At 37.4% G+C, this 24,814-nt stretch overlaps 1 protein-coding gene across 3 annotated transcripts in view; it reads right to left on the bottom strand.

Annotated features, from left to right (window-relative positions):
• The window catches only part of CDH13 (cadherin 13), a 523,969-nt gene that overhangs the window by 107,913 nt on the left and 391,242 nt on the right, over window positions 1-24,814 (bottom strand). For all 3 annotated transcript variants that reach the window (XM_062618325.1, XM_062618323.1, XM_062618324.1), the window contains exon 8: window positions 16,088-16,228. In XM_062618325.1, coding sequence (XP_062474309.1) covers window positions 16,088-16,228 — 141 coding nt within the window. The remainder of the gene's footprint in view (window positions 1-16,087; window positions 16,229-24,814) is intronic.

The following is a 24,814-nucleotide window of genomic DNA, read 5'->3' as shown; positions in this document are numbered from 1 at the left end:
CTACATTACGGTAAAACATTCTCCGAATGTAACTCTCTGAACTAACACCAGCATTCATGAATCTCCTCCTGCCCACAGCACAAAGTCTGACACAGTTGTCAGACTCCCTTACCTTAAGAGAAACCCAAGGTAGGAACTGCAGGATAATTTCAGGTCAGCAGTTAGGTGTATGAACAGAGAGATGGGTAGAAGGTCACAATGTGCCTAAATGGGATATAAAGCTCCCCATGCAGTGCTTATAGATTCTCATTTGTAAGTGAAATATCCTCAGCCTGTTCTACAGAAAAACCCCAAACAAATGAAAACACCCAAATGATATAATCAAATTCTCCATATTGAATACAAAAGCATATGTGTAGAAGAAAACAAACAGCAGCAAAACCCCATCAGAACAAAATGCTCAAAATATATACACTCTTCTCCTGTGTGGAGGATGCAAGAAGAAGGAAGCACATATAGCAGATGTTAGTTTTGTCACTTACTCTGCTACTGGAAAAAAATTGTGGACAATAAAGGCAATTTAATGTTGCAAACCCAGCAAAAATGTGTTGAGATGTGTAAAAAGTAGTACTGTGTGCCAGAAAGAAGCACGAATTTTTCCATCTGCTCAGCACTGGGGAGCTCCAGCTGTATTACAGCACCTGATTCCCACCCACAGCATTGAAAGCAAAGAGCTATTGGAGCAGCAGATATCTAAAGCTTATGGTCTTGAGCAAACCTGTGTAACAAATGAACACAGGGCTATTGCAGACAAAAAGATTGTTTATGTGTCACTGTCACAGTGGACAAGGCCAAGAAGAGATGGGCTTCAGTGAAGGGAAGTATTCTCATCAGAGATGAGACCAAATTTGCTACTAGCAGGATAGCTTCTGTAGTGTAGTAGATTGCTGGGAGATCGCAGGGACTGTATCTCCAACACTCTTGAAGCAAAAATAAGCAATACTGGAAATTATACAACTAGGAAGGAGGGACTTGAGAACATCTGGAGAACCCTTCCCCTGCAGATTTCATCATAAGCTCAAATCCAGTGATATATGCAGAACAGAAAGGGGACCTAAACGCTTTTGCATAGTCTTCCAGTATTTTTCAGCTCCATGGTGCTCATTAATCGCCTTGAAGTTCACTAGATACCCAAACCCTATTTTGTTTTCTGTGCCAAAAAACAAGAGATGGGAAAGAGTTCCCTAGCTTAGATTCCAGTCTCAAACGCCTGACATACAAGATCCTTCATTACACTGGATTTTGTGCTGATAGCTAGAGATATAGGATGTAACTGCAAAATCACATCTGCCCTCCTTACTGCAGAGAAAAAGATGAAAATGGTGTGGCTGGTATTTGCTTCCCTAGCTGGTCATACTCTCTTTTGGCAACACAATGTAAGGAAAGGGGACAGGAAAATAATTACTATCTCAACTTGGGGAAGGTTTAAAACAGAACAAGAACAGCAGAAATAGATACTCAAATCTAATCGGTTTGAGACTACCTGCAACGTGGCCGCCATAAAAAAATACCTGCTCCAGTTACAGCTCCACCATTCTCACTAGTGAATTAACAACTCTTTCTTAGAAGTCCCGCAGGGACAAACTGCTCCTTCCACTGCAGGGGTTTCAGATGAAAATCATGCTTTTTCACAAATCTCAACTATTACTTCATCATTTTCCTGAATTGTCTGGCAGAGAGGTATTTAAATTCTGAAGCAGCTAGGAAATAAAGAAAGCAGATTGATTCACATTCTGTTCCACTACTCTCTTTGCCAAAATGATTTTTATCAGACAGAAGAGGAAAAAAATAAATCCAAAAAATAACAAAAAAAAAAACAAAAAACCACAAACCCTAAAAAACCCTGAAAAAAAACAATCTGAGCCTGATAATTCTCTTGTCAATTTCAAACCATAAAAAATTTTTATGGCTTGCTTACAATATAAACCCTTAGAAATAGGATTTACAGAAGAAATCATGCCAGAACTCCTAGGGCATATTATCCACTTGTTCCTCACATGAAATTAGTGCAAAATATCACTCTTTCATAGGCCACAAACATTGCCAACAAATAAGACTGGCAGTAGTCGCACACTGTCTGGGATTTTTATACTCATTTTTTCCTATGGAAACACAATTGCTTCATGTGGTTTTAAGGCTCCAAATTTTATTCCATCTAATCTCTGCATTGTCTTGTTTAGCTTGTTTACCACTTCCAGGGAGCACCTGCTATGTTCCTAGGCTGCCACAAGGCAAAGAAAACATACCTTCACGAGTGGTTAGAGCCATCTGATGTGTTCCCTAGCTGCTTGTTTCACTAGTTACACATAGCCTTATCTCTCCCACTTAGCAGTCACTATTTATCCCTTCCTTGCTTGTTCCCAACTTGTTGCTGAGCTTCTGCTATTATTATAAATGCCAACCAAAGAGACTGAATGTAGCTGTGTGCCACCTCATTCTGTCAGAGAGGACGGACAGTGTCCTCAGAGCCCACTTGCCAATCTTCAGTATAGATGGCAAGGGAAATTTCCAATTGGATCCTGGGTGTTCCAGTGCGTACGTTTTGCTGAATAGCCTTGAAGAGATGGGATTTAAATTGTATTGAGGGTATTAGTCTAAAGTGAATGAAGTGGAGGGTGTACTTCTCATTTATATCCCAAGAGTGATAATGTGAGAGTGTGATTTTTCTTTTTTTCTAAGGCAAAGAAAACGGGAAACCAACATGGAATTCAGACACATGAGAAATAGTTTATGAATTTAGATGATAGTTCAGCAGCAATATATTGTACATCTGTTCATTCATTTTAATAAAGCAGGGGAACGACACACTGATTTTTTTTTTTTTGAGAATGCTAGTATTTTTAAATTATGATCCTATATTAGTAGCATTTGCAATGCCACCCATACTTTATGAACTTAAGAAAAATAAGTTTATGGAATCAGTGAACTTCAACCTGTGGTCTGGACTCTGGGTATTTAAAAGTGAGTAAGATGCTTCCTGAATACTTACTTACAAATAACTCCAGTAAAGACACTGTAACAGCTTTATGGATAACTAGCTGTGTAAATGTTCACAGACCACGCTTATTATTTCTGAATAAATAATTCAGATGTGCAATATGTAGCTGAATGCATTTTTTTCTGCTGACTAGTACCTAGAGTTTGCATTTATAGGCAACTACAGTCTAGTACTTCCCTTTGAAAATAGTTTTTTAAAGAAACAAACTAGATGCTTTTCTTGATGTGTGTATGCATGGCAACACATTGTACCTTCTGCTGCACTCAGGCAGGATTATTACCTTTCTCTTGCTTCTCCCATAACACAAAGACAAGAAATGAGAAAAGTTGTGAGTTGAATACAATCACTTCATTGTTTCTATTTGACCGTTATTTACAAAGATGACATACAAATTTAAGAAATAAATGAGAATGCAGGGGATGTCACATTTTAAAAGCTTATGTTTTGAATTTGCAAACAGATCACCACAGGAAATAATGAATTAAGAGTTCTATAATAGCTGTCATGTTTCCTTTTAAAGCACAATAAGTAAGATAATTAAAATTCCCTTTTAATTGATTGCATTAGAGCAATTATTGCTGGAATAAGAGAATCCAAAACTGATTAGATGGTCACATATCGCCTCATTGATCAACTGAGGTAATCCTCATTCAAGAAAACAAAAAAAGAGGCAACCCTGACATCACTGAATAGAGGTGAAGTTCAGTTGAAATCAGGTGTTAGAATCTGAAGACGTTTCTTTGTAATCTACCCTACACTCTTTCCCGCTAACATGCCAAATGACTACCTGCTTAAATATTTAATCTTCCTAAAGCAAAGACTTCACAGAGGCTATGCTGGAACCCAGTGTTTCTAAAAGAGGTACCTTATTGCTAACATCTATATCTACATCTACCAGCATGTGAGTGTGCTTGTGTGCTCTGTATTGCTCACTCCAGATTCAGCAGGCAGTCCAAAAACAATCTCAACAGGCAGTCTAGGTAAACAAGACTTATTGTAATTTGGTTTTCTCATGAATACAGAACAACTGAAGAAAAGAAATACCTCTGGGACACAGAAGACCCCTAGGCAAACACTTACCATCGATGGAAACTGTACAGATTTATTGATTGGAACTGCATTTTAATCAGATGGCTGGAGGAAAGAAAACAGTTCCTAGAGACTGCCAGTCAGCCCCAGCAAGGGGCACGATAAAACTGTTTCTGCCATTGATATCAGGCAGTGGCTATGTGAGAGTAAAAGGACATTAAAGAGTTCAATACCTGCAGGCAAAGTTGAATTTATTTACTCATGGCTTCGATTATTATTTAAGATAGAAAACTTGAAAAGGTTAGAGCTGCTAACTTAGAAAGCATGCTTTTCGTTTGTCTTCAAACATACATTTTTTTCTTAGTTTAGTTCAACACTGAATCAATCAGGTACAGTGGCCTCTGTTTTCAAGTACTAGCTGTATTATTTTCAAATAGATAAGTAAAATCAAATCGAATTTCATTTTGTGTTAATTCATATTAGAAAATGCAATTTTAAGACAGTAAAACATCTGGTCCTCAGTTTAGGTAGGCAAACACCTGTGTGCATGTGTTTCTATGCATATAGATATGAATGTGTATAAAATAAGATTTACATTATAGGATAGTCCTACATACACATTTCCATGCAGCGCTTTGGATGGAAGCCACATCTTGGGTAGAGACATCTAAGAATATCAATACTATAGATAAATCTTTTTCCTTTATATTATCTCAGCAAAAGACAATTGTTGGTTTAAATTTAGGTTTATTTAGCAGGATTGATTTTTCCTATGTATCTTTTGAAAAGTTTCTCACATAACTCCTTAGATTTTTCAAACTTTTCTTTTTTAACTAAAAGACTGTTTTCAACCCTTTAAACTTGTTGAGGACAGCAGCACTCTCCTTACCATCCATCTTCTAAATGAAGAAAAATCATTGATCTAAGAATATCTGACAGTACTACATAACGTATGTGCACTGCTGGCCTCTGTGACTGAAGGTGGTCAAAACAAATGAGCTGAGGAGGAGGAAATAAAGCATAAAAGAAAAAAATGAGATGATGTGTGACAGCAGACAGTAATGGTACTCGGTTTATAGAAGGCAGGCAAAGAGTGCTCATAGACTTTTTCGAGCCATAGCAGACAGTTTAAGTAAGTCATGAAACCAGGATGGTGGTTCCTAAGGGAAGGAGACGTGGAGGGCATGAAGAAGAATTCACTGGCGGACAGCATCAAGGAATGGAAAAAGGACGATCTACAAGAAATAATACTGAAGGAGGGAAAACATGGAACAGAAGGGCAACCATGAGACGAAAATGGTCAGAAACGTAGTTTTTTATGAAAAACTAGAAGAGTTTTCCATATAAAAGGACAGTGGAGAAAGTGATGAACATAAGAACAGAGAGAAAGGGACATCACACTCAGCAGAAAGGATTCAATGGATATATCGCTGAAATTAGTCTCAGTGAAGTGGGACCTGGAAATGAGAGCAGAGGTGCATTTAAGGGACACTGAGTGTTTAGGCTCTGTGAGTCAAATGACAGGCTCAAGGATTTTGGAGAATAAGTTAAAAATAAGTTAATTATTAAAATTCAGAGAAGGTTCCTACAAGTTGTTGACTAACTCCTAAGTTTGAAAGGGAGAAAAACCAAAGTGTAAGAGTATTGTTTGGTTGGTTGATGAAGCAGGAGGAAGGGATTTTGAAGGATAACACAAAAAGACAACAATATATTTCAGTGCTGGGCAAATTAAGTATCAAGAAGACTAGACAAGCAAGTAGCTGGAAAAACCTTCCACAGTATGCAGAGAAGTGAAGAAATATATCTCTATAAAAGCTGCATCAAGCTATGTGGAAGAGGAGAACAGGAGTTAGAACACAAATGAAGAAGGACCGGCCATACAGCAACAGTGTTGGAGGCAAATGTGGTCAGGTAACTAACTGGGATTCAGGGATTTTTCATAGTGATCAAAGTCTAGACTGGGAAAGCGAGGATAACATTGAGACTCTGTAGTGGTGGGATTATACTTTTTGTTGTGACATATGGACTGGGAGCACAGGGGAGAACATTTGTAAAAACAGATAAATATTAAGTGACTGTTAGACAGCTGGTTAGAGAAACGGCTACCCTTTAAGAAAACAAGCATCTGGGACTGTAAGGCAAACAAGTCCTGGAAATAAGCCAAAGTAGAAAGTACAAGTATATGTATAAATTACAGTCCTGAACCATTTTCTTCAAAAGAGACTGTAACTGCAAAGTTCTGTATGAATCCCCTAATCTGTTGTGTTTATTTTTTCTCTTAAATGCCTCAACACTGTTTTTACTCCAGTAAGTTCAAGAGATGATCAACCCTACAGTATTTTATTGCTTTCCAAATGAGTCTCCTTCATAATACTTACTAACAATTTTGCTTGAATAAAGTAAAGCTTCTTTTAGAATGGTGATTTTTATCGGTTCACTATTTTACTGTTTCAGAGCAGAAGGAAAAAGGATATTTTGTCTAAATAATCCTGACATTTTGATTCGTATGCACAGATGGTTAGCAAATTTTGTAGTAGACAAATCAGTTTTAGTGTTGCTGACAAAAATCTTAAAATCTCACTTGTCAGTGAAGAAATTGATAAACTGATCACAAAACTCATTCCACTTTAGTGGAAGGACCTAAGCAGTCGTATAACTATTATTTTTGTATGAATATACTTCAGCTTTATAAATCCCTTCTGCTCATATAAACTGCAACCATGATACCAGCTCGCACATATTGTATAATTGCTATTAAACAGGGTTTTGTCTGAAGCAAATTGAATATGTGAAGATCCATAGTGTGTTATCTTGTTTAATCCTACTTTAAAAATAGAACTCCTACAGATGCTAGTGGCATATTAACAGTGTGGGTTTCTTAACTCATGGGATTAGAGTGATACTTTGCTACACATCTAACAGTTCCTCTATTTATTACTCCTTAAATCATCTGTGCTGTGTCAGAAAAGGAGATTTAGAGTTCTTGGTGTTTCTGTTAAGATTCCACATTCTACATGCAAGGAACTGTAACCCTTTATGTACATAAAAGTCCCTTCAAGCCACAGAAAATACTTGCTGGTTGCACCATAAAAGTAATTCCTGGTCATCTACTCCCCAGTGCCTGCCCTCCAATTTACAAACTGGTAAGGCTGAATGAAATAACAATGATTTAGGAGCCACTCTGCAATGAATACCCTGCATGGAAACCACAGTGTTTCTACACAGAGCTTAGGATTTCACTCAACTGGATGTTACATAGTCAAATGAGGTCTCCCAATTCAGAAACCATAAAGTAATTTGACAAAACAGACTGATGCATTCTATCGCATCTTGACCTGAAAATAATTGCGTGAAGTTTCTTTGAAGTTTGCGTTTCACCTGCCTGCACTCAACATTGAAGGTGGAACTCCTTGGACAGTTAACAAAGTACAACATGCTATAAACTACTCTCAGAGAAGAATAAAATAGTAAATTTCCAGAGGAAAAGAAAATTAATTTCTCAGGCAATAGACTCCAATTTTAATATTTGTATTAAAATTGAAATCTCTAGAAAGCACTGCTAATTTGATTTGAAGGCAACTGCAAAAGTCCAGCTGGAGAGAACATATTTAACTGGAAAATCACATTGCCATTCCTAGCAAAGACTGCTAATAATTATGTTTATCCACCTTCCCTGAATAAGTGGTCCAAGAGTAGACCTGGAGATATTACATTATCTTTGTTTAGCTTGTGCTTCTCTCAAGAGCCTTTGTTTGAACTTTCCTTCCTTCCTCTTTAATTTCTATTATCAAGTTACTTGACCACATGCATTTGTGCTAGATGTAGTCAAAAGTCTTACTGCTATTGTTTGCTTTGTAATTCTGACCTCAATATCTATCGTAAAGCTCACACGTCATAGACCACATTGAGGAAGCATGTTAACCTTCATTTCTTGTAGAAGAGGGAAATAAATTGTGGGGTTTTGTGGCTTTTTTGTTGCTCACAGTGCTTGGATATTTGCTGTTAGCAGAAGCAGATGGAATAAGTCTTCAGAGGATAGTTAGCATTGGAATGGTTTTGTGGTGAGAATTCACCAGCTGTAGTGAGAATTGCTGTTATTGCCACCGAGTTTGCTGCTGACCTTTCAAGCATAACCTAAGGGTTACAAAAGGACTCACACAGAGGTCTGCATCAGGACTGCTCTGATCACAACAAATCAAGGAGACTAAATAAAAGGTAGGAAAGGAACACTGGAAACCAAAAAATAGAAAAGAAAAGGACCAGCAAAAATATAAGTTTACGATGTGAGCTGACTTCAAGAACAAGAATGCTGGGAAAAAAGAATCAGATCTGGAAAACCAGTGAAGTGGCTTTGTGTTCCTCCCCAGTTTCACCCTAGAGTGATAATTTCTATTCACAGAACTTTTCCTTTACCTATACAAGTGTTTCTTTCTGATTATGAAGCAGGCATTCTGTTTTATGTACCACCGAAATGTGTTTATCTGGAGATTAAGTAGACAACTTCATGTATTTCATGACCTTGGTGGAGAGAAACAAAGCAATGAACTCACCCTTCACAAGCAAAGACAAATGTAGAAGTCCGCTGCCTACTGCTATGCAGTGCATCCAGCTCTAATTATGTGATAAGTGGATGGGCTCAGTGTTAAACATATTTTGCAAAAGTTCTTGAACAAAGTGCTTACACTGGTTATGCAGATAGCTTGCTGAAAGCCACATGAATACAAATTATCATGCATACCATACGAATCTGGATGAGTACAGGAAACACTGGTCTTCCAAACCCTGTCTTTTTGCTGAAGAGCCCTCTATTTCAGTCAGTGCACAGAATAAGCATGTTTGTTTTATTTCCTTGCTCTAAAGTTATTCTATTTTTACTTGTGAAGCTAAAGCAAAGCGCTTGTTTTTAAGGTTGTCGGTAATTCAACCCTGAGTGATGCTGAGCATTTTGCATCACACAAAAAAAATCAAACCAGCTAATTCTGATAAGAACTGACATGCAATATTGAAGAAAAAAAAAAAGTAACAAAAAAGGTAATTTCATTAGCCAGATTGTTTAAATAAGTCTTCCAGATTTCCTTAGCTTAGTATCACCACAATACCATTCAGAAATATTAACAAACATTCTTCTTGATCACGGGCATTTTTCCAAGTTACTTGAAAGTAGTTAGGTTAAGACAACAGAGACACATTTGGAATTCTAATCCTTGAACACATTTCCATTATTTTCCATGACCAAAGAAATTAAATTCTGCCTTTCAGGTGTGAAAAATATACCAGCTAATGTCTTCCATTTGTTTCCAAGAGGCTTTTGGGCACCTGGAGTTTCAGATAAGTCAAGTGTGTTAGTGAACTGCTGCAAGGGTATGAAGTGGAAGTAAAGCTGAGTGAAAAGGTCAGTGAAAATATTTACCTAGTGTAGGGGGCTTCTGAAGGTTAAGATATGCTTTAGGAGCCTTCCCATCTGTATTTACAGATTTAGAAAAAAAGTAAAGAAGGCCAAAGAGCTCATCTCTGATGATCCCCAGCCATCCTGAAGCTGCCAAAGTTTACTAACATCTGTAGAGGCTTTGCCCTGCTCTGTTGAGTCTCTGTATGAATTCTGCATGAATTCTGCTTTCTCTGCATGTAAATGGTCTCACAGTCAAAAAAATGGGAGCCAAATGGAAATTCCAGTGTGCATTTTGTTCATGTGATTTTGCTGAAATGGTTTTATTCATCCCACAAAACTCTTTCTCATGAAAAAAGCAGTACTGGAGTCGGTTTGCTCTGATTTGAACAGGCTGCTAGAATTTAAGAGTGGCTCCCATAACATTTAGGCCATAGTACAGCTCTATTTCTCAACTGTTAACCTGGCAACAGCTCCTTCTCATCTATTCAGATCTGCTGATTGCTGCTCAGGTACCTCAGCTCAGTCATTTGGCCTTCTGATATCCAGCATGAGAGAATGGTACACGAAATAGGATAAAGCCAGCTCAGGTTGTTCTCACCACCTTCCTGAGTGACACCGGCAGCTCCTGTCTTTGCCTCTATTCAGTCTGGATGACTCAGTGACTTCCCTCCCAGCAGGGAAGTCAATCAGGATCATGGTTCCTCGGCCATGATCCTGAACTGTGTGTTAGTCAAAGGACAGCACTCTTTACTCAGTTTAGGACAATATGATCCTCCCTAGTGATTTCCCCAAATCAGATATAAGGGTCTAGAGAATCATAAGACATTAACAGAATTAGTGTCCAAAGATAGGGTCCTGATCACTGGCAAGACCCACAGAGAATGGAATAAAGTTAAATAGGAGTCCCAAAGGGCAACATTTTCACTGAAAGACAAGGTAAGAGGGACCAGGGCTGATGTTCAGATCACTGAAGGGAAGGTGAGATTTATTGGTTTTAAATGTGAAAACTGAATGGACAGATCTGGTCTGGTTGGTAAGGTGTCTAGCATGGAAAATAACAATATCATGTCTGAGAGAGACATTTTTGTAAAAGAATTATGGCAAAGGTGGCCAGGAGGAACCTAAAAAGCGCTTTATATGAGTACTTGGTCCTCAACATGATTTAGCCAATACCAAAAATCAAGACAGGGAGTCGCAAAGCTACAAGCATGTTTCTCCACAACCTGAGCTGCAAAATAAATCTCTCCAGATGGTACTCTGAAAGCCTCATATCTTCTTTGAACCATGAGCTGATGGAGATACATATTGTACCCCAGGGGCTGTCTTACCCCAGAGGGTGACATAACTGTATCAGAAGACAGTGCTGGAAGCCATCATAAACCATGATGACAAGCAACCTATTCACTTTTAGGTCTCTATAGGAATTGATGAATCATTTCTTAAAGTATATGTTAGTCATTTATTACTCTTTTATAAACCATTTAACAGGAGGTATTCAAAATGTGAGGAAATCATATTTTAGACTGAAGACTTGCCGCACTAGTACAGCTCAGGTATAACTCTGCTGATGTTTTTTCTGTTCACAGGAGGCAAGCTTCCTTGTTTAACTGGAAAATTAATTTCTAAGAACATATGTTCAAAGAAATCTAAACTAGGAAAAATATTTTCCTAATTTTACTCTCACTGATGTGAAAAAAATTCTTTCTATTTTACATTGCTTTGTCCCAGAAATGGATGACATTGAAGGTGACACTGGAAGTGGCAAAAAGAGGAATTGTCTCATGAATGAGACTATTCTCTGGCCTAAAGAAGGCCCTCTTTCTTAAGTGCACTCTGACAAGTCCCACTACTTTTCAGTGTTCCACTACTTTCAGGGATGTACTGTTGTCCCAAATCTGTGATGAAGGACAGATGTGAGAACTAAGTGGACTGTAGAAAAATCATCCCCTTAAATCACAACATTGCATTCTTCTCTCAAGTGTCTGAAATCATTTATTAAGGAAAGACAATATATATGATATTAAGGGAAAATAATGTATTACTATAGAGCAGCAACGGAAGCTTCTTCCTTGGGAATAGATACTTTAAAAAATCAGGACAGAAGCCAGAAGACAAATATACTCAGTGGACTCCCAGTTTTGAGCATGTACGCTACATTCAGGAATGATGCAAGACCAGGAGAAGGAATCGCTGGACTGATTTTTTACAGGAGGAAGGGTAGACAAGAATGGGTCAAATCCATACCATTGTTATGTTGAAACAATGTTTTTTTTCCTCCACTGTGTTTTAGGGAAGATCTGCGCAGAACCATGACTACAGGAACAGATACAAGAGAAGGACTTGCCAGCTTGTGGCTTCTAGCAGATGCTACAGTTAATTTTTCGTCACACTTCAACTACAGTGTCACTATGGTGAAAGTGAAGTAACTCTGGTTACTTCAACCACGGTAACTGCTATGTAATACCAACTATATAGTTAATACAGTCTATTAATTGTAGACTAAAATGACTGTTTTACAGTCATACTACACTGCTGTGGTCAGTCACTGATTGTTAAAGTGACACTAGAAAGTAATTCTCATGTTTCTTAATGTGCTAGGTATAAAAACAATACTTTGCACCATTAGCGTTCACTCACTCTAACTCGTTTCCACACAGTTTAAATATCCTGCAGTACATAAACCAGGTATCAGATTTTCTAGAATGATCAATTCCTATTCATTGCTTTGCTTCATTTGTTATTTTGCACATAAGTAATCCCTTGCTGCTGAAAAAAAAGCTGAACCTAAGGCTTGAAATTGCTGGAAAGGAAATGTCAAGTTGCTCTTGTGATACAATATACATGCTGTATTCAGTAATAATCCACAAAATTAATTTAAAAATTCTTTTATATTATAGAAATAAGGTTATACATTTTAAATAGAGGTCACTAACTTTACAAGTATCTCTATTTTCATTCTTTATAGTTTAAATCTGGCACGATATCCCAGCTACTGTGACCTTTTAAAGGTAGACCTTGTTACCTGGGATTTTTGGAGGAGCTTTTAAAACATTGCTCTTTTAGGCATTAGAGATTAAATTATTTAAACCCCCAGAGGAAACAGGGTACTGTTTGCATGTCTGAATTGATTTTTGCTCTGTTCAGAGCCTATTATGAACAGGAAGGAAAGGTTGGAACTAGATGATCTTAAGGTCCTTTCCAACCTTAACTACCCTATGATTCTGTGGTCCTATATACACATGAAATAGAACAAGTCAAAAGTGCGTAGCACGATGGGACAGGAACAAAATAGTTTACTGGGCTGAATCCCATAAAGCAGGGTCTCATACGTTAACCCATCAAAGTACCTGACAGGTACTTATAACCTCAAGGGCTTAAACTATTTCTCTGAAGTTAATGGAAGTGCTTTGTTGGATCTCAGCCAGGTTGCTCAGCTTCTTCTGTGATTATGCTCTGACACACCATCAACAAATTTTTCCCTAAGCACGAAGGCCATAACTGCACCCGAATGACATGGGTGTAGAGTGCAGGTTAAAAAATAGCAGATGGAAAAATAGGTTCACTAGGTAACTGCCCCCTTTTCCAACAAGGTATACATAAACCCAGTTGAAGCTATTGAAAAACTGCTTACAGCAACAAAGGATCATTTAGACCTCTCGGAAAACATTAAATAAAGCCATTAATGAACATTTTTAATAGGTATGTAAGGGCCTGACATCCCAGGAGTAAAATATAGTAAATGGAAGTACACAGAAGTGTATCACTGCTTAGGGGTAAATCTATAAGCTTGTTTCTGGATAAACAAAAAGGAAGAGATTGGTCAAGTGGCAAAAGATAAAACTCATCTTCAACGGACAGAGCCATGCTCACACATGGCTGAGGTTGCCTTGCACTGAGAAACCAAAGAAATATCTGCTAACATATATAAAACTTCCTGGAAATAGAAATGTGAAAAATTTCAATTTTGGAAAAAGCTATGAAAAAGATCATTAAACTTCTGCCTTTATGTTAACATTATTAAAATAATACATGTATTTATTAAGAAACATATAGCAATGCATTCTGCATTCTACAAATCACCATCTAGTGCACAGTCTAGGGTATCCAGTCTTGCACACATATGCTGCCGTGACTATTGAACACATCCAGCTTTCATAACTTCACTGGCTTTCACTGTGTCAGGTCAGGAATGTATTTAACCCCTGCACTTACAGAGGAAGAGAACACATTGAAAACTTGGCTTAATTAAGCTTCATCAACAATATATGACAAATGAAGGCAGAGCTATTTTAGGTGGAAATTGTGCTGTCAGAAGAAAACATAGGTCAGTAAGTAAGCATTTGTTTTATAAAAGGCAAAAATGCATTGAGAAAAAGTAACCTTAAATAGAAGAAAGACAGCTGGGAAAACATGTCCATAGCATAAGACCCCAATCCTAAAGCAGCCAATCTCAAATTAATAAAAGAGGTTGCACTCTGAAATCAAACCTTCAGATTTAATAAATTTGAGCTTTCTACTTCAAAAGTTATCTTGTAGGATATGTCTTTTTCTTTCAAGTCTTATTCAAATCAGAAGTATTGCATCGTGTGGTATACAACTGGTATTTTAACACAACTAAATACATAAAGCAGTAAGCCAAATAAAGTGGCATTAGCTCTATTAATACACACTCTTCCTCCTCTTACACTTCTTATTTTAAATAGAGCATATGTTTCTAAAGGGGCCTGGCACCATATGTCTAAAGACAGATTTTTCCTGCCTTATTCATGGAGTAAGAATATCCCTTAGCAAAGCAGAGGGAAGATTTCTGAGGTCATTAACATCTCTAAATAGTGAAAAGTTCAAAAACATGTCACGATGCATTAAAAAAAAAGAAAAAGAAGAAAGATGTCTCTATGGGAAAATTTGCATGTGATATAAAGTGCAAGAAAGCAACATAATGCTATCTCTTCACACCTGCTATTTTATTTCTATACTGAGACCACCAGACTTTCAAGGGTACAGAGTACCTTTTACTGTCTGAATTTCCACAGAAATAGATACTGCCTAGGCAGGCCCATAAGTTTTTTATCATACTTGCCCAAATTACCAAACTATTAAGTCAAACAGAACATACTATTATAGAAATATTTCTTCTCCAGAAGAAATCTCAGTGTCTGGAAATTCAAGTAGGCATGACTCTGATTGACATGAATTGCTATTAATATTGCTAATACAATCATTTCCTATTTCTAAACTGACTGAGTTTTCTTTTACATTTCATTTTACATTTCCTTTTACATTTATTTTACATTTTACATTTACATTTCCTTTACGTTTTTACATGTAAAAGAGGGCTAAAAAAAAAAAATAAAAAAAAAAAGAAAAAACAATGTTTTGAGCATATTTTAAATATTGATTGTCAGGAAACAGCTTGCAGAGTATTAAATGCTTGATTGAAAGGGTAATTCTAAGAGAATTAATAGTTTGATAAAAGCCACTTAGTTATCACTTAGGGACATAAAAGGTTTGAATCAGGCTCTCCATGGTACTTTCTAGGTGACTGAAATGTTCTCGCCAAATCATTTACTTAAGTAATCACAGCAATTACCAATGATTAATGAAAAATAATATTCTTGTTGGCAAAAATTGTCATGGTTTCTTGTTTCTTCTTCTTTTTTTCTAAACAAAAAAAATCCAAAACAAACAAACACAAAACAAAACCAAAAAAAAAAGCCCCCCAAACCCTTTTTTAAATCTGCTTATCCACTTTGCATTTATAAAGTAAATAATTATTGAGGTAAAATTGCAGTAATTTGTTTCAAAGCTATCTGTTGTCAAATTGCTAAAATTAGGCTAGAAAAGAAAAATGAAACAAGGTGAAAACATACCTTAAGGAGAAGCTCAAAACTTCTACAGCAATGGTCTTTCCTTTTCTTCTTCTAAAACTACCTTAAAATCAGCATCCCTCAAGCTTACTTCTCATCTTTTGGGAATATTCCTTAAAATCTGCAGAGCCTCAGGAAACTTCTACAGCAAAATCCAAACTAGCTGTTATTAGGTAAAACTTTTGACACTGCCTCATCCTCTCCAGATACCAGAGGCAAAAAGAAACAATTAAAAAAATCAGATTAATAATAAATGTAGGAGAAGCAAGAGAGCAGTGTGAGAAGGGCAGGAAATTTGGTAGATGCTTTGCCTCAAACCAGAAACATTGCTATAGCACCATTATGCTCTCCTGCAGGCAGTGAATATCTTTTGGTTTGGGTTTAAGCTGCTTTTTCTTTTTTCCAGACTTTTCAGTATTCAGTGGAATTCAACTTGCACGGGAAAAGACTTTCCTTGCAAATTCCACCTGGAGGTTAAATGTAGAGTTTATAGGACTAGAGTTTCATTACAGAACTGACAAGACTAGCTGTCTCACAGGTGAACCACTGAATCCAGGACAAAACATGTTGCTTTCATCCATGTTTCTGACCATCAAAAGGCTTAAGCTGGAATGTAGGCAAGAGGGAGCTTTGAAATTTATTAACGTAAAAAAAGAAAAGAGCAGCTCCAGGAAAGTCTGTCACATCGAGCTAAAAAGATGTCTTTAAGTATTGTCTTCCATTAAGGAATAGTTTTATATTTAGAAATAAACCAATTAGAATTACATAACACCATTTTGTAGAACACAGATGGTAAACTCTTACCTCCTTCTTGGTAAATTCTGGTGCATGATCATTTTTGTCATCAATAACAATAGTGGCAGTTGCTGTACCAGACAGTCCCACATCATGGCCACCCAAATCCTTAGCTTCAATAACTAGTTCATATTGTGGAGTTTCCATTGTCTGAAAAAGAACCAAACCAAACCAACCAAACAGACAAACACAGAAAAAGAAAGGTTAAAAAACTCAACCCACAGCAGATTACAATCTACTTTTAAATAATAAATACATTAAAATAATAAATAAATAGTCTAAAACTTAATTTTACATGCTCAAACATAGCATAGAAAGAGATCATGGTTATCACAGTGTTTTACCAAATCAGAAACACAGCTTTCTATGGGCTTCAGCTGACACAATGGAAACCTTAGCTGGAATACAGTATGAAGGTATACTATAATACTGGTAAACAGTACATAATCTATCCTGTTATTTAAGGAGATTATGAAAGAGGAAAGAAATTAATATATACCTGCACTTAAAGTAAACTTACACTTCAGTGCACCAAAATTTAGCAGCTTGCTTCTTCAGTGTTAGGATAAGTATACAGTTAAATACTAATGTCACAATCTACATATACATTCACTTGATTTTATTAAATCACATTAATTCTGTTTACTAGCATTTAGAATGGTAATCTAAGTTTGCTTCACTGTAAGAAACAAGAAAGCAGTTTCTAAAATCGGTAGACTGCCTGTTATTGTACAAAGCAAATATGTGTAATAAAAGTAATGATTTACATCTATGATATCCAATTCCTATGGCATGGTTACTTATCTAACTGCCTACCTAATGTAGAACCACAAAGCACAGGTCCATTGTAAAAGCTATACTTAATTTCCCTCCACTGAAAGACACCTAAAACTCGGAAAAAAACAATTGTGGCTACTGTTCTGCAAAGGGAATGTGACAGCATTTCTTATTCGCCTCTTTCATCAGGCATGAAAGCACATCTGTTTGCAAGCTGGACAACGGGTTAGTAATACATCCCATCAAAGGGAGCTGTGATCAGAATCAGAACCTGCTCCTATGGAACTCAGAGAGAATTTTGACACGGATTTCACTGGAGACAAGACTGGGCAATTAATTAAAATGAATATTGTCGCCATTAGTATGGCTGCCTTGTAAGGAACCATCTGCCCAAAGGCCATATATGCTGCATCACCAGTGGAGGACACAGGTAAGAAAGTGCTGCAGACACCTTTAAAATTACATGGTAAGAATGTCAGGTGTGCTCAGGAATGTTTTTTCAAACACTTAAAAATAAAGCCTGGATCGCAGGGGCAAAGCAGCATAGTGATGCCTGAAAGGGTGGTTAGGGCACCACTGCTAGAGGGCTAATTGAACCTCAGACCAGCTCTAGTGGCTAACTGTGCTTATAAGAACCAAGGTCACACATCTTAGACACACATTCTCTGTCCTTTATCTAATGCTTTTCCAGAGAATACACATGCAGCAACAAAACTGGTGTGAAACTCCATATATCAGCACAATGATCTCTGTCTACCACCCATAGATAAAGCAGAATCAAGGAAGCTGAAGTAGGGCTTATCCTAGCAGAGAACATAGAATGTTTTGGGTTGGAAGGGACCTTTAAATGTGATCTAGCTGACCCTGCCCTGCAATGAGCAATGACATCTTCAACTATACCAGGTTGTTCAGAGAGCTCCATCCAACTTGCCCTTGAATGTTCCCTTGGATGAGTTATTTACCAACTCTCTGGGCAACCTGTTCCACTGTCTCACCACTCTCATCATAAAAAAATTTCCTCCATATACCTAGTCTGAACCTACCCTGTTTTACTTGAAAACCATTACTCTTTGTCCGACCACAAGGGGCTCTATTAAACAATCTGTCCCCATCTAAAGCCTCCTCCAAGTACTGAAAAGCCACAATAAGTCTTCCTGGAGCCTTCTCTGTGCTGAACAGCCCCAGCTCTCTCAGCCTTTTCTTATAGGAGAGGTGCTTCAGCCCTTTGACCATTTCTGTGGCCTTCCTCAGGACTCGCTTGAACAGGTCCAGAGGAGCACATGTGGTAAGGAGATCCTAATTCCGTAGTACTTGGTTCCTGAAGCAGTTTTAGGCCACGAGAGAAGCAACCGTGTAACATGTTCGTCAGATCACCTACTACAAAGTTATTCATTTGAATGTATAATCCACGAGTCAAGCCAGAAGATATACTTAGTTCTAAAAACATATGGACTACTAGAAAATCAGGCGCCATTGCCACATAGGGGATCCTAAGAAATGGATTTTATTAAGTTTTACAACATTATTCTGTGAAATTAATCTCAGAAGGCAGCAAATCACGAACAGGATTTTGATTTATAGCATCATAAATATACACAAAGAAATATTACTGACATGTCTCAGACACAAATTGAGATGACAGAGTAGAACAAAATTTACAGTTTTTATACATCTATTTTCTAAAATGTATTCAATGTATTAAAACCTGAATGGAGCTTTTCCCCCCTCCCCTAGGAGCAGCTTTTTCATTATTTTGATTAAAAATTCGTTATTATTGTATGGAAAACTTGCAAAGCCATTTATCACTTCATGTTTATAAGCCTCTTTGCTCAGAAAGAAGCCCATTTTTATTCACAAATTGGCCTTTTTTCCTTTAAAAACTGTCCCATTTTCTATTGAAAGCAAGTCCATTTATGCTAGAAATTGTCTACTGCAGCAGAAATTTCTGTGACAGGAGTCCAATGTTTAAGCTCACAACAGAATGTGAAAAACATTGAATTTTGAGTAGTATTTCATATCATTATAAATACTTCACACTTTCCTGCGAAGCAACACTTTCTACATCTAGTTCTGTCACCAAATATTTGCTTTGTTAGAGAAAGCAGCTCCTAACAGATCCAAACCCGGAGCAAAGGAGTGTTCCCATCAGATACTGTTTTCACTAGGAGATTGGGCAGAAGGTTTTTAAGCATTTCTCATATGTTAGCCCAGTTAATTCAGGCACTAGCAGCAATTTGGGTCTGTGTCATTTATCACACTACTGGTAAATCCTGGGGCAAGAGAGTGGAGATCTGTGGATAGAGTAGTTCCCTTACTAACTGCCTTCCTTCACCTTCCCCATCCGTGCTACACTGTGTGGGTAAGGGATACGTATACAAATATATATACATATTTACACATATGTATAAATATGTACACATGTATATATTGAGCAGAACTCACTACCAGTAGCATTTTGGGACCCCACAATTGCTCTGAATGTTGTCCCACCATCATATTGCCTGTCACTAAAACCAGGCCTCCTGCTTCTCAAAGCTGTGACCTAGCACCTCTTGCAAAACCAATCTCATTACTGCCATTCAGATAGTGAGATGCTAGCAACATAAACCTGCAACAACCCTCAACAAAAAACGGATAATACATAACATAAAATGGATAATACATGATTTTAATAAATGAACATTAAGTCACTGCTTCTGTGGCTTATTATTTATCAACTGTGACTCTGCGGAGTGAAACACTGTTGAGAGGGTTTGTATAATTACAGCAGGAGAACCATTCCTGTCCCCATAAATTTTCACTCCAGTCATTTAGCCACTGCAGGGGTGACACTGGCAAATTGTTTGGTTTGCCAAGGAGGTGAGCTGCGCCTTAAGTGTTTCCCTTGAAGGACTTCCCACTGCCATTCTCACCAGTGTTAGCATTCTTATCAGATTTCTCTCCCCTGCTGCCTTGACATAACTGGTGCAGCACTAGTAAAGCAATGAGAAGCCAGAAAGGCACTTTTTCAGATCCCTGACAAAGCCAGCAGGATCTAATCACAACAAAGGGAAATAAACAGTTCAGTGCAGCTGCACACAGGTGGAACAAAGAAAGTGGCTACTTTCAGGTAGTGCTGAATTAAACCAGATAATGATGGACTCCAGAAACAATCTCTCCAGTGTTTCCTCCTGGCTGGGTGTCCCCATGAAGTGCCTATAGCTACAGCTTCATCCACTGGTCTACAGTTACTGTAAAAAAACCTATGAACTGCACATCCAGAAAAACAATGGATGTGCAATTCCATTTGCACATCCATTAGCATCAGCACACCCAAGCCTTCATTTGACACTTCAGTGCTTCATCTAAAACTAACCGAGGGGAACAGGGATTCCCAACTTTACATTAAGTACTCTGTTGCTAAGATCAAAGCAAACAGTAGGTGGGAAGCAAACACTACATAGAATGTTCAAACCTCTTGTAAGGATTTGAAGTATCCTTTTAGGCTATTTTAATACTTAGTACCAGTAGAGAGGGGGTTTACTATTTTGTGGATATTACTATTTTCTGCAACAATGCAACTATGCCTCAACAGTTCTATTTATAATTCTTTTTATAAACTATGTACGCATGCATAATACCATATCAGTAGTGTTCTATCATATCATAGCTGTTACTAATGTCTTCATAATACCAACCAGACAAAAAAATTCTTAGGATTAAATAATTTCAGTTGAGGCTAAATAAATGGTTGTGTTCACTTAAGATGATAATCGCATATATTATCTACTGAATATCTCGTATTTAGACATAATCAATGTTCTTGTTGAGCAACACTATCAACATTGAATCTACTATTGTAGAGTATGCTCTCAGGATTTTGACAAATATAGAATAAAAAAAAATGAAGCAACGTGGCTATTAGCAGTTCTAACAGACATAACGCTTTTATAATTGTAATATCAGCATGTATTTTACATGCTAATTGTTGCACTATAAAAAGGGTAATATACACAGAAGCTTTAAATTCAGAGTTTGAATTACAGTTTGATGAATATAAAAGCCCAAACAATTTTGTAATGTAAATCCTCTTTAGATTACCAATTTCCATTTTTTTATATCACAAAGGAAGGTCTAAATTTTAATCAGTGCAATAATGTAAGTCTGTTATGAAGAAAATCAATACCTATTTACTACCCATAGGAGACATATAGTTCATAGGTATATCTGGAATTCAAAGGAAGACTAAACTTCTCCTTTAGATGCTGCTGTTAAAAAAGGAAATAAACTGCTCCAAAGTGCTAAATATAAATAGCTTTCCTGACCAGAAATATCTGTTTTCCATCAAGAGGAAATCTGTTACTTTTTAATGCATATGATGTATAGGATCAACACTTTTAATTCTTCAGAATGCCATAACTATAGGGCTGATACAAAAGGATATGTTTGGTTTATTTTTACATGGAAATACAGGAATAGTATGTGCATGCTTCTAATATTTTGTGTAAAATTATTTTTTACTGATATGCAAATTAGGATTTAGACTTGCTATGGAATTCAAATCACTTTGGGGAAAGTTCCCAGCCATGATGGGTGACAAGCTTTCTTTTGAGAAGTATTACAGATCTTTTACTGCTCACTCACTGTACAAACATGTGCATCTTGACTGTTACATACAAGCACCAAAGAATTTTGCAGACATTAGCTTCACCTACAGGTGCATCCTTACATTGAGAATGTTATTAATAAGGAATTTCTCCTTGGGTAGAGAACACCAGTTTCTAGGACAGAACAGTGATTGAAGCTCCATTTAGTCTGAGATATTTCCATTTAAATTATGACTGTTATTTAAGCTACTACCAAAACCAAGCCCTAAGAGAACAAATATTCTGTATTCTAAACAAAATCCTCAATTATCATAAAAGATATGCCACCATTGATGTTAGTACCCCTAATACCACTTTTTACCAGCCAAGATATTTCCAGAGTATAATTTATGTGGATCAGAGTGGCATGTTGACCTGCAACAGCTATTCACTAGATGCTCATGCTTTGGCAAAAGAAACATTTTCTATGTCCGCTGTGCTACAAATATAAAGCACTCTAATAATTTTGAATGGAAATGGAGAATATGAATCACAATGTCCCAACGAAAATACTTACTGTCAAATGTCATTAAATCATTCTTTTCTTTTTAAAACACAAACTGTGTTTCAGGTTTCCTTCTAGAGCAATGCATGCAATTTCCTTTTCTTTTTTTCTTTTCAGTTGTTCAAATTCAGTTGTTCTTCATAATTAAACAGTACTGCTGAAACCTTTCATTCCAGTGTGAAAGCATCCATTATTATGTAACTCCTCTTACTGATTTTAAAGCATTTAACCATTCCACTTTTATTTCATACTTGGAGGTGTCAGGAATACAACTGCCACACTCATCTCACCTAAACCTTCTGTCAAGAACAGGCAATAGCTATAGTGAGTGTCTACTCCCCATTATTAGGTCTGAATAAAGGGAACTACATTATAGTCTATATGCAACTATAGGCCCTGTTATAAGCAAACATTCCCTTTGTGTTTACATGTCACTGAAACTATCATTACTGCTGTGCCTTTCCAAGGATTGTCCTGAGTTTAAAGGAAATGTATATTCATGCTTGCTAGACCCAAGTTGCTTCAAATTCCAGTATGTGGTGGTCCACCTCACTGCTTCAAGCATGCACAACCTTCCAGCAGTCACAGACATACCCCTTGCGAGATGAAGTATGTAACTCTGAGGGAGGTGGGCTTGAGGCTAAGGCAGCTGTAAGCTTCTTTTGAAGTTGATACTCATAATGTGGTCATGATGCCTTCCCAAGCTGGGGTGTCCTTTCCATTACCCCTAATTCTTCGTAGCTCTGACCTTACACGGTGACACACTGTCCTAACACACCTTCCCATGTGCTGCATGTTCCTAATGTTTGCATTTCCCCTTTCACAGAGCTTGCACAAAAGAGAAACACTTGACCATTCTTGTATATGAAACATCTAATATTCTGCTAACGTGGTCCTTTTGAGTACCAAAACACTGCTGAAATCATAACATTACATCTAGTCCTTATTGACTATACACCTACTGGTGTTTATATATTTTTTTTTTCTGATACTGGGTACAAAACACTGTATGATATTCACATTAATTAACCTCAGATAAAACTACTGATGGAATGGGTGACAGAGTTTCCCTGACGCTTAACGCTTCCTAAGCCTTACTGAGAAATGAGGCGTAGGAACACTGAACACTGTAACAGTGCCAATAAGAAAAACATTCTGAGGACTTTTTCATTAAATTTGGAACATACAATCAGAAATGTTAACAGTCTGATGGGGGTAGGAGCCACCATTCTCCCCAGAATTATCTCCCGATTAATACACTTCTAAGGGAATATTGAAACTACTATACACTCTGCCAGTTCATACTGTATTATTTTTACAAAGGTAACAGTTAAAAGAGCATATCAAGAGGTTTGTTTCAGAATAAATAACTGTCTGCATCAGTACACTCCATTGGGGTGTGAAGGTGCACATATGATTTCATGCCACAATATAAGATGCTTGTGTCTCTTGCAAAACTGGCAGGTTCCCATTTTAATGTTTCACATTTAAAACAAAGCAGAACAAAGTGCAAGAGGTTGCTTTCCAAATCATTGTGGCAGCAAAAGCATGAGAGCCAAAGGTCCCAAAAAACACGCTTTGAAAAAGAGTCCCCAAATTCCTCATAAGAGGAAGATGATAGTAATAATATCTGCCTTGCTGCAGGTACAGTCACATCAGAATTAGAGAACTCTTGCTCATCAGTAATCACAAGATGATGTCTGTGCCTGTGTTTTTGCAACACGGACTCCGGAAGCTAATGAGAAGTTCTAGGCATTTAACCCATTGGGGAAGGCGATCAATCCATGGTATAAATATTTCATACAAAAGCAATAACATGCAGCTTGTCAGCACTCCCTTCTGTTTACTGGAAACAAATTACTTTCCTAAATTGTGTGGACAGCAGCCAATGTCAGTTATCAGGGATCTCATTGATAAGCACACATTATACCTGCAGCCTGCAACACGGGAATCCTTCATGGAAGACAGACAAAAAAGGCTCTGTCAAGCATGCTTATCACTGCTTCAATTTGCTCTTCCTTGAGCCTGAAACAGACTCAAGAAGTCCTGAAGTGGTTCCTGCAGACTTTGGGGGAGGATACCAAAGAGCTCTGAAAGATAAATAATGCCTTTCAGGAATGTGTGTCCCAGAAAAGGCATCTTCAAAGTGAGGCAGAGGGGAGCTAAAGTTTCATCTTAAGGTGCCAAGAAGTGGGTTTGAACAAGGCAGAGGTAAAACCTGAAGCAGTTCAAGCTAAGCTTATTCCTAACACCTCTTTCCTCACAAAATCATCTCTGAACCAAGCAACGAACCTCTATCACAGCTTAAATGCTGGACAGTGTAGGCTTCTCTACTCCCATACTGCACTACTTAGGACAGACTTTTGAAGGAATGCATTGCAGAAAACAAAGTGTAACCTAATGCTGATTGTTTTATTATGTGCCACCATCAAGCCATCTATAATCTCACCAGGTCTGAATTTAGATTAAACAATTTTATTTCACTGAGATCTGCTTGGATGCCAATGCACCACTTGTACTAATCTGCCCCATCACTCCAAGATATCACAGACCCATACAGTGCCCTTCTACACCTCATTAAACATCAAAACCTAGATGCATATTCAGAGTGTGGCAGCTGGATTTATTTCCTCCAAAATTCAACTGAAAAATGTGTCCTGAGCATCACCTAATTCTCTCCAGCCACCAGGGTGGTTCAGTTGAGGGGACCATACTAGAGCTGTCTCAAATGAAAAATTACAGTGTACAGTATGGCAGTGAGGTCCTCAGCATAAACTATTTTGCTCTACAGATCTGCTTCTACTGATCTGTTCTATCTGCTAATGGTGA

The sequence above is a fragment of the Pezoporus occidentalis genome, unplaced genomic scaffold (genome assembly GCF_034315485.1).
Source record: "Pezoporus occidentalis ecotype Australia unplaced genomic scaffold, CSIRO_AGI_Poc_V1 ctg20, whole genome shotgun sequence".
Taxonomy (NCBI): domain Eukaryota; kingdom Metazoa; phylum Chordata; class Aves; order Psittaciformes; family Psittacidae; genus Pezoporus; species Pezoporus occidentalis.
This window is presented reverse-complemented; position numbering and strand designations above follow the sequence as displayed.